General features: G+C 39.4%; 1 protein-coding gene across 1 annotated transcript in view; it reads right to left on the bottom strand.

Annotated features, from left to right (window-relative positions):
- Positions 1-17547, bottom strand: part of acsf3 (acyl-CoA synthetase family member 3) — an 86161-nt gene that overhangs the window by 65742 nt on the left and 2872 nt on the right. The window contains 2 exon segments of the mRNA XM_079838615.1: positions 9046-9201; positions 15559-16244. Coding sequence (XP_079694741.1) covers positions 9046-9201; positions 15559-16221 — 819 coding nt within the window. The 5' untranslated portion in view covers positions 16222-16244.

The following is a 17547-nucleotide window of genomic DNA, read 5'->3' as shown; positions in this document are numbered from 1 at the left end:
AAGCTACTTCAGACCAACCCATTTTAGATTTGCGCCGGGCGCAAGAGCCATTTATCCCGTCGGGAAAATAGCAACAGCGCCGAGACCCGCCCACAAAGTTACTTGCGCTTCGCGCTTTGACACTTGCGTTTCAGATCGTTAAAATAGGGCCCTTGGAAGTAAACACCCACGGCTAGGATTGGATAAGATTTGCATATTTAATGAGTTTCCGCTCCCCTGTCAGTACACATGAGGAATTGTTTTGAAAGTGTCTGGGGAAACGCTCACAGGGCTCGAAAAATGCGACTGATTGGAATGTTATTTCTGTATCAATTCGCCCAATCTTCGCCCAAATGTTATTTAACCCTTAATCGTCCCTCAAGTAGGGTTTACGTTTGAGTCCCTTGGGCTCAGATAGACCCCAGACTTTTACAAAGCTATTGCATAAGGAAATATAATTTTTTTACATGGAAAACTATATATCATTTTTTTTATTTACTTCTCAACTATACATTTATGCTGTGTTTTTGTGGGTATTTGGTAGTTTTTTACCTATTTACTGCACAAATACTTAACTATGTCTTAAATTGGCTCATTAAAATTTATTTTTTTATGAAAAAATCACTTGAATGATGATCTTAAATAAATATAAATAGTTTTTGGACATTGCTCTATGTGTTAGGGATAGAATACCGCCATCTGTAGGTTTGTGGAAAAACTTTAGGAATTATAGTAAAAGAGAAACAGAGTGCAATGAGCACATTATCCACTAGAGGTCCAGAGGGAAGTTATGCAGAAGTTAAGCTGCCTTTCATCTTTCTTTTATTTGCCCTTTTCTCTCTCTTTCTCATGATTGCTCCATGTTGCATTTGGGCTCTAGTATTTGTCCTTCATTTATGCATGGAATTTTTTCAGATTTATGCCAGTTTTGTTGATTTTATTTGCCAGTTTCTATAAAAATGCTCTCTGTTGCAGTCACACACATGTGTGTGTTTGTGTGTGTGTGTGTGTGTGCGTGTGTGTATGAGACAGAAAGCTCGTTCCACTTTGTGTTTATGCTCTAGGACCAGATCTTGATATAAATGTAGACATTTTCAGATTTATACTAGATTTAGTTGATTTTTTTTTACAAACAAAGTAAAAAAAAAAAGCATTTTTTACATTTTCCCATTCATTGCCAAAATCCAAAAAAATGCTCCAGACACCTGTGTTTGTGTGCGTGTGTGTGTGTGTGTGTGAGTGAACATGCTTGTTCCATATTGCATTTGTGCTCTAGTATTAGTACTTCATTTATGTATGAAAATCTTTCAGATTTATGCCAGTTTTGTTGATTTTATTTGCCAATTTCAATAAAAATACTCTCTGTTGCAGTCACACACATGTGTGTGTTTGTGTGTGTGTGTACGTGTGTGTATGAGATAGAAAGTTTGTTCTACTTTGTGTTTATGCTCTAGGACCAGACCTTGATATAAATGTGGACATTTTCAGATTTATACTGGATTTAGTTTTTTTTTTTGACAAAAAAAGTGAAAAAAATGTATTTTCATTTTCAATGTGGGGTCAATCTGACCCCGAGGGACTTAAACGGTAATTTTTTTTTTACACACCTTTAGAACAACCAAATCAAGCCCAGATTTTTTGTGCATGTTTAGACAGATTATTTAGGAAAAGTCACAGAGTCTCATGGCCCTGAGATGAAGGGAACACTTAAAAAATGGAGGAAAAGTCCATTGGGGTCAGCTGGAGCCCAAGGGACGATTAAGGGTTAACTATAGCCCGTCTGAAAAGCACATAGCCCCGGTACGTTGGGCTTTGCGAGCTGGTGTTACAAGCCCGAGTCTGATCACGAATGAACCAATAACAGCTTCTCCAGCCTGTGAGCGCGTGCTAAGGTGTGTAACCAATAGATATCAAACCATCTGTAACAATGCAATACTAACACATATAAAAACATGCTTTACTCTCACAAGTGTGTTGCACCGTTCCTGTCGGATCCAGAGGCACAGCATTGTGTTTCAATCTCATGTCTGCAAATCTCAAGTCTCCACCTGTGTCTTGTTTACAAACGAATCCGCGGTGAAATGAAGCGAACAAACGCGCAATGTCTTACACACGTGAGCTGGAACTGGAATGTTTATCGATCTGCGTGACCCGTTTAGCTCCACGAGTCGGTGGGCGGACTTGAGGCGGCGTTTCTGTTTTCTATGACGTCAATGGTCGACATATTTCTGACATCTCTCGTTTTCTGGACCTGGTGTCTATAAAAGCTTTTCTTTGACTAACAAGGAAGTTTTCAGCTCTGACACTGACCACAGGATATTCTTATATCACGATTAGGGGTGTGCATTGGGACTGCCCTCACAATTCGATTTGATTACGATTCACCAGGTAACGATTCGATTCAATTCGATTCTACGATGCATCAAAATTCTACTGCACACAACAAGGCACATTTTTAATCAGTCATGAGGCAATACAAGCAGTCAGATATTGAACAACAGATTTTATTGGCTGCTATGTGTATATTATCACTCTCCTGTATCTTTGACATAAATGTCACTAAATAAAATAAAATTGAACGGTACAGGGTATTGGATCTGTTATTTTCAAACCTGAAAATGAAAACATAAATCACTGCTTTCAGTGCTTTGAATGAGAAATGTTTATCTTCTCTGCTTCAGAACCATTAGAAATTAAATAGAGCAATAATAACAGCCAACTTTTTCCAGCAATGAACATAAGTGTTTTAATTAATCAGTAAACTCCCTCCGCCTCAGCCATCTTGATTGTTGTTGTTGTTGTTGTTATGACCCCGGAAGTAATTGAAACTTCACAACTTTATTGTCCAACTCAAGGCCAGAAAATAAACAATAACATAATCGATTATGGCACTTAGCCGCATCGATGCTGAATTGTGCATGCCCCGCATTGCGATGCATTGCCGAATCGATTATTGTTGACACCACTAATCACGATTAACTTTTATATACCAAAGGTTCAAAGGAAAGTTGATTTCTCAATTCATCACCCCTTTAAATAAAAGTGCTTGTTTGCCACAAAGTGGCCTACACCTTTAAACTTTTAATTTTACAAATCATACACTGCAAAAAAATGCTTTTCTTACTTAGTATTTTTGTCTTGTTTTCAATCCAAATATATAAAAAATCTTACATTAAGAAGCATTTACTAGACAAGCAAAAGTTTTTGTCTTGTTTTGGGGGAAAATAACTCAAAATTAAGGGAGTTTTTGCTTAAAATAAGCAAAATAATCTGCCAATGGGGTAAGAAAAATAATATTGTTTTCTGATTGAATTAAGATTATTTTGCTTACCCCAGATTATTTTGCTTATTTTTTTTCTGATAATATTTAGAGCTTTTAAGTGCTAAAGGGCTTGAGCTAAAGACTCCAAATTTTCTATGGTAACAGTTTAGTCTGTCCTCTATCTGTGTGGCAAATTTCACAACTTTTAACCATACGCTTCTTTGGGCTTCCGTAGACAAAGATTTATTGATTAATCACAATCATCTTTTACATGAAGAAAAAACTTTTGCCGATCAAATAATGAATTAAAAAAGAAGGTAAAACACACCTATAACATACATTCACTGACATTCATTCATCACACTGAAAATGAAAGGTCAAGTACTTTGCATTGTGGGACTGAAGGTCAAGTCAAGCTCGTTGCAAACTCCAGAGGCAGTGAAACGGCACACTTTGGCAGGTGCAGTAGGGCAGGCTATTCTTTCAAAAATGGCAATGTGCAGCAATTAAAATTAAATTAAAAAGAACAGACGGAGCCGGATCATTTCCATAAAGACCAACACAATCTACCAGTTAGCGTCTGGTTTAAGACGTGCTTTTTTTGGGGGGGCGGTAAATGGCACAAACACCAGTAAATCGCCTCACATGATTCATTTAAATCATCTCCTCCCATAAATACTGCGTCTAAACGGGAAACTCCTACAAATGCATATGCAATAAGATCGGCCGCAAAACATAACCCTGTCCACGGCTTTCAGCGCTAATGTTTCACTGCGTGTCTTTAGTAAATCCTGACAGAAGTTTAACAGCAAAAGAGGGTTTGCGCTGGAGCAAGCTGTTAGTAAATCTCATGAGTCAAATGACGAGTAAATATTTAAAAAAATGTGAAACTACCTTTAACCTTCTGGGGCTCTTCGGTCATTTCTGACCCCAATTTTTTTAAATAAAAAATGTAAAAAATCATAGCTTCATCGGAATGGTCGGAAACTTGGTGACTTTATTGGTACTTGGTATATGAACACCCAAAAATATTGGGGACAGGATTTGAAAAGTCTAAGTGGTCGTAAAAAAAATAGTCACACTCAGGACCTTCGGGTCAAAAATGACCCCCATAGGAAATGAATGGGAAATTGGCAAAAATATGAAAATACAGAGTTTTTTAACAGACAAAAAAACCCTCACATACACAAAAACACAATTAGCTTTTGGAATGACACGCGTTCATTTGTGTGCGTGTGTGTTTTTGTGTGTATAAGTGTGTGTGTGTGAGAGTTTTTTTGTCTGTTTTGCACTCTTGATGTTTTAGAGATCTTCACTGTTGAGTCTTTTTTCTGCATCCTGGCTGATTTGTAGATTGTATGCACAAAAAAACTCTGTATTTTCATATTTTTGCCAATTTCCCATTCATTTCCTATGGGGGTCATTTCTGACCCGAAGGTCCTGAGTGTGACCATTTTTTTTACGACCACTTAGACTTCTCAAATCCTGTCCCCATTTTTTTGGGTGTTCATATACCAAGTACCAATAAAGTCACCAAGTTTCGGACCATTCCGATGAAGCTACGATTTTATTTTATTTTTTTATAAAACGCAAGATCCACTATAGTGGTAAAAATGTGCTATTGCGTGATAAAAATGCTCAATGTGTCCAACGAATGGCACTGATCTCATTTAAAAAATTGCTTTCATGAGGCCTAGGATTGACTCTAAAATGAAATACAGCTTTAATAAAAAAAATCTATATATCTTTATATATACACAGTTTTTATTATACTCAATGGGAAAAAATGGGTCATAATTATTGCATAAATATTAATTATGAATCATAAAATTATCTCAAAACACCAAAAAAGAAAAGAAAAAATATTATTGAACAAAAATATATTTAATTGATTTTCCTCAAATCTTTTTTTTTATCTTAATCCCGCCCTCAGGGTCATTTTTGACCAGAAGGTCCTGAGTGTGACCCATAAATGAAGAACCCCAGAGGGTTAAAACGTGTCTGATAAAAGGTTGTGCAAACGTTTAAAAGTACACCAGTTGTCTAACAGACTGAAAGCTACAAAACTCCACGGCATTTATGTGTATAACTACACATGCCAAATCCCAAAACACACGCACTCTGAAATGCAACATACATGTAGAAAACCCCCGCCCCGCACCATCACATGATGGATAACCTTTTACATCCCATCATTAATAACAGTAAAGTCTCTGACTGCAGGCTGTCTAATGCATTCACACCACAATAAATTCATCTACACGCATGTTTTGCTCCCACCAGATCTGAGATGAGCGCTCATCACTCAAACAACTCAAAGCCAAAGTAATATTGATTTTTCTGCTTCATTAAAAATTACTGAACCACATGTTGTAAATAATAAAACCCTTGTGGTGAAGAAAGCGTTTGATCCCTCAAAGAAGGTGTTTGTTTTTTAACATGTGCGTTCAAGGTCATATCTGTGGGAAAACAGAGAATGGGAGTTTCTTGTTGTCCCGAATGTCTTTTTTTTTTTTCCTGGTGTGTCCTCTCCAGACCTTTCTTGTCAATCAGATCCTTGACTCCCATTAAATTCTCCTGGACCTTAAAGCCCTTCCGCTCGCTCGCTCGCTTTCGTAAACCCTCCTCCCTTTACAAAACGCGGATCATTCCTCAATGTCACGGCATCCATTGATCTGCTTCTAAAGCCCTTACCGAAAGTTGGCGTGGCCAGATACAAAGCTACACTGGGCAATCCATCACACACACTCCGCGCTCACGGTGACAGTCCGGGGTGTCTTTTACACACACACACACACACACAGTGGCTGTCAGTTCTTGAGTCCTGGTATTGACGCCTACAGTGCTGGAACGCAACAACACAGCTACAATTAGCGCATCCTTCTGACAAGAACCCGATAAGGCGATCGCCGGCCTCCTACACACAACTTCATTGTGCAGGTCTCATGAGTTGTTCCCCTGGGGAGAGATGCACTGCAAACACATTTAGTTGCTCTAAGAAAGTTTGACCGCGAGTGCACAATGGAACACATAAAAATGCTTTGTTGAATAATCTGGGTTAACTTAAAGTGGTCATGACATGGATTTTTAAAATTACAAAAATTTAGGACAGTATGGAAAACACAAAAAAAAAAAAGTGATTTCTAAATTTACTTTGACTTGTATTTCATTGCAGACAATATGTCAAAATATTTCATGTTTTGTCTGGTCAACTTCATGTCAGTTGTAAATATGCATCCTTTCCTGTCATTCAGACCTGCAACACATTTAAAAAAAAGTTGGGACAGGAGCAATTTAGGGCTAGTAATGAGGTAAAATGGCTAAATAATGATGTGATTTGAAACAGGTGATTGTAATTATGATTTGGTACAAAAGCAGCATCCAAGAAAGGTCTAATCCTTTAGGAGCAAAGATGGGCCGAGGATCGCCAGTTTGCCAACAAACACGTGAGAAAATTATTGAAATGTTTAAAAACAATGTTCCTCAAAGAAAGATAGGAAGAGATTTGGATATTTCACATTCAACAGTGCATAACATAATTAAAAGATTCAAGGAATCTGCAGGAATTTCAGTGCGTAAAGGACAAGGGCGCAAGCCGAAGCTGAACAACCGCGATCTCCGATCCCTCAGGCGGATTCCTGCAGATTCCTTGAATCTTTTATTGATGTTATACACTGTTGAATGTGAAATATCCAAATCTCTTCCTATCTTTCTTTGAGGAACATTGTTTTTAAACATTTCAATAATTTTCTAAACCAATTAAATTGTCAGGGCGGGCTTTATACGATGATGGACAGATGATAAACAGTAACGTAATCATCCACTTCACCAAAGAACGCTTGGGTTCAATATGTTCTAATCCTAAACGGAGAACTTGTTCGTATATGCATTCACCTTCACTATTTCTCTCAGAAATGATGATGGTGTTGGTAAGTACTCTGTGTATCCTTAAATAATTTTTTTACAACACCGGTAAAGATCGTTTACACTCATCTTTATCTTCTACTTCTTCCAGCGTGCATGCACAGGGTTGCCAAGTTTTCACAACAAAACCTGCCCAATTGCTACTCAAAACTAGCCCAAAACAAGCCCAATAAACCCTTTTCACATTTCCGGGTTTCTCAGAGCGGAAGTCGTCATAGTTGGGTTAAATATTATAGCTGTGAATGAGAGAATACATTAAATATTTTTTTGTGTGCCCATTTGCTCACATAGCAAAAGAAAAACGCAGCAGTTGTGATTTCACAACTTTCAAAAAGAGGGAAAAAATAGAGTGAGATTGATAACGGCAGTGAAAAGAGAGAAATATGTAAATTTTTACCATCACTCCCATAGACGCTATTACTAAACACCCTCACAGCAGCGGTAACTTTTTTACTGTACTTTGATGCAAAAGTAATAAAATACAAAGTATTGGGGTTATAAATGTACACATTTTTTTAAAATAATAATACAAAAAACGTTGCAGGATTTACGATATTGACCGTCAAAACACGTCATCACATTCTGTGAAAAAAGGGTCTACAGCTGCTGTTCTCTGGAAAAAAATTGCGTTTGGGGGGTAAAATTAGGGATGCACCGGTTGATCGGCCAAAAAACTGAACCGGTTTTCTTTGTATTTTTCTGCCGATTTTTCCGGAAGTGCGCCTGCGTGCACATACGCGCCTATATTACAATCATTCGCGAACAAGAACATGTCACATGTCACTGTGTTACAAACGGAAACTGGAGAACTGAGGGAAGAGACGAGATGCTGAAGGGAATGAAGAGCCGCTTTCCTGCGCGAGCTGAAGTTGCGCGAGCTGAAGTTGCGCGAGCTGAAGTTGCGCGAGCTGAAGTTGCGCGAGCTGAAGTTGCGCGAGCTTACCTCAAGTGTAGATAGTGAGCGTTTGTTCAGCTCAGCTTCTCACGTGTTGGATCGGATGAGAACGAAACAGACTAACTTGTGACAAAGCCGAAATACTTATTTTTGTAGCCTAAAGAAGAACATGCATGCACTTTAGAAATTAAATACGATCAGTTCTGTAGCCTATAGGATGATCATTTTTATTTTACCTTAAAATTACATTGACTTAATTTGATTTAAAAAGCACCCGCTGTAGCATCTTAGTTTTTTTCGTTGCACTAAACATTATTTGATTTAACATTTTGGAACAATTATATACTTTGGTTTTATTTAATTTCACTGGTAAATCCTTTTTTTCTTTACACTGAATTTAAAAACAAATGCTGATTTAAGTAACATCTTTGTTTGGATTGCAGAATATGCAGTTGCCTTTAATTTCACCTTTCAGCCTTTTCATTTCCAATTCAATTTCCCGTTAATTTCAGATAATCTACGTCATATTCTCGCGCATGCGTCGTGGAGGCACACGGAAGACAATAACAAGCTGGATAAAGGTGTTATTTAGATTTTTTTTGCGCACAAAAACTATTGTCGTCGCATCGTAAAAGTATTGTAGAGCCACTGTGGTGAGATGGACTTTGTAACGACGTTTTTAGTGCCTTTTATGGGTCTTGTGAGTGTAAATGTACTGAATGCCAATGGAGGCCTATCTGAAGCCTTTCTCAGCATCAGCTTTACACTAAAATATCTTCATTTGTGTCTGAAGATGAACGGAGGTCTGACGGGTGTCCAACCACATGAGGGTCAGTCATTAATGACAGAATTTTCATTTTTGGGTGAACTAACCCTTTAATGCTAAATCACTGAAGTTACCCTTTAAGTATGGCAAGTAAACCGTTGTAGGGTCCCTGTATGTTATGTGTGTGTGGTAATGTTGTGGTTAGTGGGCGAGCCGTACCCTCGGAGCGCTGAACTCGGGCAGCATGACGCAGGTCGCTCCCACCCACAGCGGGCACATCAGCTTGTTCACGATGCCATGCACATGGTGGAGGGGCAGTGTGTGCAGGAGGACATCATCTCTATTCCAGGCCCACTCGGAGACCAAACCCTGAACCTGCAAGACAAGAAAAACAGATGTTGACCTACAGGTACTTGTGAATGTTTTCATGCTCCACACGTTTGAAGCATGCCGGCTACACAGAAGCAGGTCAAAGCGATGTGAATTGAGCTCAAATGGACTGAATGATGCCCACGAGCAATTCTTCAGCTCTCATTGTGCTGTGGCATGAACATGATTATTTACCACGTGAAGGTGCTCACAATCACACAGGCCGGATTTAGGTCGAAACATCCACACTTAACCACAATACTCCTCTTATTAATCAGGTTTGTGTCAGTCACCTTTGATTAAAATGCACCTGTATGACATTTACAGTTCCTCACATGCATTACATTTGACTTCTTTTTATTGTTTTGCATGATTGTGGTACATCAAAAGAGAATATAACATCAGATATACATCTTATATCTTAACTAAAGAAAAGCATCTATTCATCTTAGCCGCCATTTCATATTTGAGTCATTTATTACGTATATTCACCTTCACTTATTAAAGAATTTTGAGCAGATTCATCATTATTCATGGTTTTTCTATCCAAATCTCTATATATTGACAGTGCTGTCTTTATTTAATATTAAAATAAGCCATTTTTAAAAATAAAATCATTTAAAATGAACATAAAGTAGTGGCCAAAAGTGATGTCCGGAAGGGATATTTGTTTTTAATGAAGAAAAACAAAACACTAATATTATTAAATTTATCTGACAAAATTACTTGGCAAAAAAGCCAAACTACAGCAAGGGGATTTATTTTAATATGCAAAAAAACTCACAGGAAAAAGCATACATTGACTACAACATAATCAGTTATTAATATTTCATTGGTTTTCTCGTTTTCATTTCTTTGTATGGCAGCTTGGACAAAAATTATGTTGGCACAATTTGTCACAATTTGTTGGCACAATGTTGCTTTATAAGTACTAATAAACAGCCAATATCCTAGTAATATGCATGCAAATAAGCAACTAATATGTGCTTTAATATGTGCTTTATAAGTACTAATAAACAGCCAATATTCTAGTAATATGCATGATAATAAGTAACTAATATGTGCATTAATATGTGCTTTATAAGTACTAATAAACAGCCAATATCCTAGTAATATGCATAATAATAAGCAACTAATATGTGCATTAATATGTGCTTTATAAGTACTAATAAACAGACAATATTCTAGTAATATGCATGATAATAAGTAACTAATATGTGCATTAATATGTGCTTTATAAGTACTAATAAGCAGCCAATATCCTAGTAATATGCATGATAATAAGTAACTAATATGTGCATTAATATGTGCTTTATAAGTACTAATAAACAGCCAATATCCTAGTAATATGCATGATAATAAGTAACTAATATGTGCATTAATATGTGCTTTATAAGTACTAATAAACAGCCAATATCCTAGTAATATGCATGATAATAAGTAACTAATATGTGCATTAATATGTGCTTTATAAGCACTAATAAACAGCCAATATTCTAGTAATATGCATGATAATAAGTAACTAATATGTGCATTAATATGTGCTTTATAAGTACTAATAAACAGCCAATATTCTAGTAATATGCATGATAATAAGCAACTAGTTAATGGTAAGAATTGGACCTAAAAATAAATAAAATAAAGTGTTACCAAAATGTTATAGATTTTGAAAATGTATAAAGCATTTCTAAGGATGCTGATTTTTAGAAGGCATTTTCATTTAATTTGAATATTCATGGATCCATGTATACTAAATACAGCACAGGTGTAGTGTTACATGCAAGCTATTTTAAGGCATGAAGGAAATATTTTCACAAGGGAAAAAAAAAAAAAGTTAATATATGTCATTTTGATTATCAAAGATGAGTTTTAAGGGACTGCAGGGGGACTTTAAGCTTGTCCGAAGAGGCTCCCCTTAATGGAGAGTGATCTAATTTTCCACCCTATTGGAAATGCAGGTCAAGTTTTGATGGCGAAAAAAAACTCCACTGCCTTGAGTGGCCCATGAAATTAAATAATCAGAATGATCATTCAGAGAGGCGAAGTGGAACAAAAGTAAAAGAACGCAATGACATCAGGAGAGGGTCTTATTCCACAGCTACCAGCAAACCTGAATCGCCTCCAAATACTCAAATACTCAAAACCCAATATCTGAGCAGGTGAAACACCCGACCTTCTCATTTGACTCTATGCATCATTAAAAATGAATACCTCCACAACACATGCCTCTCAGTGTTGTGGGATACACCTTGATATTATTGGAAATAATGCCCACAAACTGGACAACCCACTAGGGCTATTGTTATTCTAAAAAGGCAAGCTATTAGAGGCTTTACGTTACAGTAATTTTTACACACTTAAAGGGATTGAGTGTGTGAACACAATGGCCAGATCAAAAGACATATACGTTGAGAACGAGAACACGATGGCCAATCAGAGACATATACGTTGAGTGTGTGAACACAGTGGCCAATCACAGACATATATGTTGAGTGTGTGAACACAGTGGCCAATCAGAGACATATATGTTGAGTGTGTGAACACAGTGGCCAATCACAGACATATATGTTGAGTGTGTGAACACAGTGGCCAATCAGAGACATATACGTTGAGAACGAGAACACAGTGGCCAATCAGAGACATATATGTTGAGTGTGTGAACACAGTGGCCAATCACAGACATATATGTTGAGTGTGTGAACACAGTGGCCAATCAGAGACATATACGTTGAGAACGAGAACACGATGGCCAATCAGAGACATATATGTTGAGTGTGTGAACACAGTGGCCAATCACAGACATATATGTTGAGTGTGTGAACACAGTGGCCAATCACAGACATATATGTTGAGCGTGTGAACACAGTGGCCAATCAGAGACATATATGTTGAGTGTGTGAACACAGTGGCCAATCAGAGACGTATACGTTGAGTGTGTGAACACAGTGGCCAATCACAGACATATACGTTGAGTGTGTGAACACGATGGCCAATCAGAGACATATACGTTGAGTGTGTGAACACAGTGGCCAATCACAGACATATACGTTGAGTGTGTGAACACAGTGGCCAATCAGAGACATATACGTTGAGTGTGTGAACACAGTGGCCAATCACAGACATATACGTTGAGCGTGTGAACACGATGGCCAATTACAGACATATACGTTGAGTGTGTGAACACGTTAGCCAATCACAGACATATACTTTGAGTGTGTGAACACGATGGCCAATCAGAGACATATACATTGAGCATGTGAACACGATGGCCAATCACAGACATATATGTTGAGCGTGTGAACACGATGGCCAATCACAGACATATACGTTGAGTGTGTGAACACGATGGCCAATCACAGACATATACATTGAGCATGTGAACACGATGGCCAATCACAGACATATATGTTGAGCGTGTGAACACGATGGCCAATCACAGACATATACGTTGAGTGTGTGAACACGATGGCCAATCACAGACATATACGTTGAGTGTGTGAACACGATGGCCAATCACAGACATATACATTGAGCATGTGAACACGATGGCCAATCACAGACATATACGTTGAGTGTGTGAACACGATGGCCAATCACAGACATATACATTGAGCATGTGAACACGATGGCCAATCACAGACATATACGTTGAGCGTGTGAACACAATGGCCAATCACAGACATATACGTTGAGCGTAGGGCTGGGTATTGTTAGGAATTTGACAATTCGATTCGATTTCGATTCTTGAGGCTTCAATTCGATTCGATTCGATATTGATTTATTAGCTTCGATATCGATTCAATAATAAGTAAATACACAAGTAATGAAGTACCTAAGTATATTTTTAAATAATGTGTGCAGTATTACCAATGTTTAAGTACAAATTGACCCCAGCATGATTCCTGTCATGGTTTATTTAGCAGAACAAACCGTACAATATTGTACATGTGTTGAATACAAACCACAACTGTAACAAATAGGTGCTTTATTAACACCTCTAAAGTGCATGTAGCTGTAAGTAGAAGACAGTATATTTCTTTCTTCCTATACATTCAAGTTATAAAAGAAATGTAAACAGAAGCACAAAATGTGCATACTCATAAAAGAAAGTGCAACCATAGATATGATAACATTACAAAGTGCTATTTTGTCAACACACTGAACAGCTGATCAGAGAACCTTTGGCTTTTTTACTTATTTACGTCGGCTTTCAACGTTGGCGGTGCAGGCTTGAACGCAGCGCAGCTGCTGTCTGTCATCTTGCTGTTTTTGTAAAGCGCGTCTTGTACAACGCTGAACCGCGCTGAACGCTCTCACTAGAGTGTTACCCACAGCGCCGCCACTGGCCGGTGGGCTGAATCGATTCATAGGATTTGATGAATCGATATTGAATTGAGAAACAAATAATTGCAATGCATTGATGAATCGATATTTTTACCCAGCCCTAGTTGAGCGTGTGAACACAATGGCCAATCGCAGACATATACGTTGAGCGTGTGAACACAATGGCCAATCACAGACATATACATTGAGCGTGTGAACACGTTGGCCAATCACAGACATATACGTTGAGCGCGTGAACACAGTGGCCAATCACAGACATATACGTTGAGCGCGTGAACACAGTGGCCAATAACAGACATATACGTTGAGCGCGTGAAAAAAATGGCCAATCAGAGACATATACGTTGAGCGCGTGAACACCGTGGCAAATCACAGACATATACATTGAGCCTGTGAACACGATGGCCAATCACAGACATATACGTTGAGCGTGTGAACACAATGGCCAATCACAGACATATACGTTGAGAGTGTGAACACAGTGGCCAATCACAGACATATATGTTGAGAGTGTGAACACAGTAGCCAATCACAGACATATATGTTGAGTGTGTGAACAGAGTGGCCAATCAGAGACATATATGTTGAGCGTGTGAACACAGTAGCCAATCACAGACATATATGTTGAGAGTGTGAACACAGTGGCCAATCACAGACATATATGTTGAGAGTGTGAACACAGTAGCCAATCACAGACATATATGTTGAGAGTGTGAACACAGTAGCCAATCACAGACATATACGTTGAGCGCGAGAACACGATGGCCAATCACAGACATATACGTTGAGCGCGAGAACACGATGGCCAATCACAGACATATACGTTGAGCGCGAGAACACGATAGCCAATCACAGACATATACGTTGAGCGCGAGAACACGATGACCAATCACAGACATATACGTTGAGCGCGAGAACACGATGGCCAATCACAGACATATACGTTGAGCGTGTGAACACAGTGGCCAATCACAGACATATATGTTGAGCGTGTGAACACAGTGGCCAATCACAGACATATACGTTGAGCGTGTGAACACGATGGCCAATCCCAGACATATACGTTGAGCGTGTGAACACAATGGCCAATCACAGACATATACGTTGAGCGCGAGAACACGATGGCCAATCACAGACATATACGTTGAGCGTGTGAACACAGTGGCCAATCACAGACATATACGTTGAGCGTGTGAACACAGTGGCCAATCACAGACATATACGTTGAGCGTGTGAACACAATGGCCAATCACAGACATATACGTTGAGCGTGTGAACACAATGGCCAATCACAGATATATACTTTGAGCGTGTGAACACAATGGCCAATCACAGACATATATGTTGAGCGTGTGAACATAGTGGCCAATCACAGACATATACGTTGAGCGTGTGAACACGATGGCCAATCACAGACATATATGTTGAGCGTGTGAACACAATGGCCGATCATAGACATATATATTGAGCGTGTGAACACAGTGGCCAATCACAGACATATATGTTGAGCGTGTGAACACAGTGGCCAATCACAGACATATATGTTGAGCGTGTGAACACAATGGCCGATCATAGACATATATATTGAGCGTGTGAACACAATGGCCGATCATAGACATATATATTGAGCGTGTGAACACAGTGGCCAATCACAGACATATATGTTGAGCGTGTGAACACAATGGCCAATCACAGACATATATGTTGAGCGTGTGAACACAATGGCCGATCATAGACATATATATTGAGCGTGTGAACACAATGGCCAAATTACAGACATGTTGAGCGCGAGAACACGATGGCCAATCACAGACGTATACGTTGAACGCGTGAACACAACAGCCAATGAGAGGTGTTTATGAATCCGTCCAACAGCGCTCAAAATGCTAGAGGGAAATGCTGGTATCGTCACATTCTTTAAATTTCAGTACCCTTTGGTACCGAAGTCAGTACATTTGACAACTCTAAGCTGTTTAAAAAAACAAAGTGTACGAGCATACAGCACAAACACTCATTCACCATGGCCTGCAGGCTGCTGTGGGTGTGCAGCGCTCCCTTCGGCCTTCCTGTGGTGCCGCTGGTGTAGATGAGCATTGCTGACCTCTCTGCCCAATCTGAGATGTTCTCCTCGGGCAGGGTCTGCGCGTCCTCCAACTGTAGAGAATCTAGGCTGGATGTGGTGGGAAGCTGTAGGCAGGGCAGCCCTAGTTTCTGGGCCAAGGCCTCAAGGGTATCCGTAAAAGGTTGACCGGCTACCAGCAGCGAGCTCTGGGAGTCTGAGATGACATATTCCAGCTCATTTGGAGGATGTTTCCTGTAGAGGGGTACAGCTATGCCGCCACACATCCAGGACGCCCACTGTGCCACAGTGTAGGATGCGTCATTGGCACACAGGAATGAGATGCGCTTGCCCTGCAGGTCTCCCGATTGACAGGCGAGTGCTTTGGTAATGAGTCCCGCCAGGCTTTGGCTGTTTTTGTAGAGGGAGCTGTAGGTGTGGCTCCCGCTGTGATCAATAATGGCCACATTGTCTCCATACGCAGAAGCTCTGGAGAAAACAGGAGTGACTTTCCCTACAGCTTTGTGGTTGGCTCTCTGCACTACATTTCCCAGCAGCCACTTCAGGGTTCTTCTGCCAGACTTACAGTGAGGCCACGCTGAAGAGCAGCTCCAGAACAGCATAGCGTTGGTTTCATCTGTCTAACCTTAAAATAAAAAGAAACAAAAGCAAATATTAGTTCCGATTCTCACTCCCAAGTAGGGATGTGACGTTGAGGAAATTTTCCCACCGGTTAATCGACGTGTGACAACACCGGTTATACCGGTATCACCGGCTGGGGTTTGTAAATCTCTAATTCAATCTAACCGAAAGTAACATACACGACCGCAACTGAAAACTGAACTGAAAATGCACCAGACAGTGCGCGCACACACCGTGAATGACAGCTCGTCTGTAAATGCGCGCTCTGTGAGGCCATGAATGAAGTTCGTCCATAAATGCGCACTATGTGAAACCATGAATGAAGTAGGGCTGTAATCAACCAAAGAAAATCTTGGTCGACTGAAGTCCTGAAATTTTCGACTAAAAATCGACTAAAATAACGTTAGGAAAAAAAAAACTTAAATGAATAAGCTGCACACTGTGCGCAGTACTTGGTAGCCTTGTTGTCTCCCTAAATTAATTATAAATAAACATAAAAAACTAGTAGGCTATTTGCTGTATATTAAATAGTTTTTGAGCTGATTATTTTGCACTGAAATGAGTCTGACACACGAGTCTGTCGGCTCTGACAGCGTCGCATCGCATGCACCTGCGCAATATCATAGACTATGACTTCCGAAAATATAGCACTATGTGTTGTCAACTAGATATCATCACAAGAACTTTTGAGGAATATGCAACATAATTTAGACAATTGTTTTTGTCATATGTATTATAATAACTGACAGACACTCATTTCAGCCGCTCTGTGCAGCTCAAACATATGAGCTCAGCTTCGCGGCTGAGACACGAATAGACTATTAACTTAAAGCTTTTACTCTTAAACACAAAAGGCACGTCCTCTTTAATAAAAAAGGAATATTTATTAAACAAGCCAGATCAAGAGCAGAAAAAACGCTCTCACAATTAAATAAATAATATACAAGAAAACTTGCCTTCTTCAATCTGTCTCTCTCGCCAGCGGGTTGGGCTAATCCAAAATAAGTGAAACAAGGGGGTGTTCTGAAGACAGACTGTTACCTGTGAAACAGGGGTGCTCTGAAAACACCCCCATTAGCAATTAGTGCTTTCCACCTGATGAAATGAACGCGGCGCGGCAAAACTAATGAAATTAACGTGGCTCGGCAAAACTGATGAAATGAACGCGGCAAAACTGACAGTACAGATCCACTTATAGCGCGGTGTTGTGACGCTTCCCCTCATGTGTATGTTGATGGGCGTTCCTCAAGTTTACCACTTTGGGTGTACGTTTGAGCCAGCGGGGAATGAAACACAAAGGACCAGTG

The sequence above is a fragment of the Gobio gobio genome (genome assembly GCF_949357685.1).
Source record: "Gobio gobio genome assembly, chromosome: 2".
In the NCBI taxonomy this organism is placed as follows: Eukaryota; Metazoa; Chordata; class Actinopteri; order Cypriniformes; family Gobionidae; genus Gobio; species Gobio gobio.
Note: the sequence above shows the minus strand (reverse complement) of the source record. Positions and strands in the feature narration are given on the sequence as shown.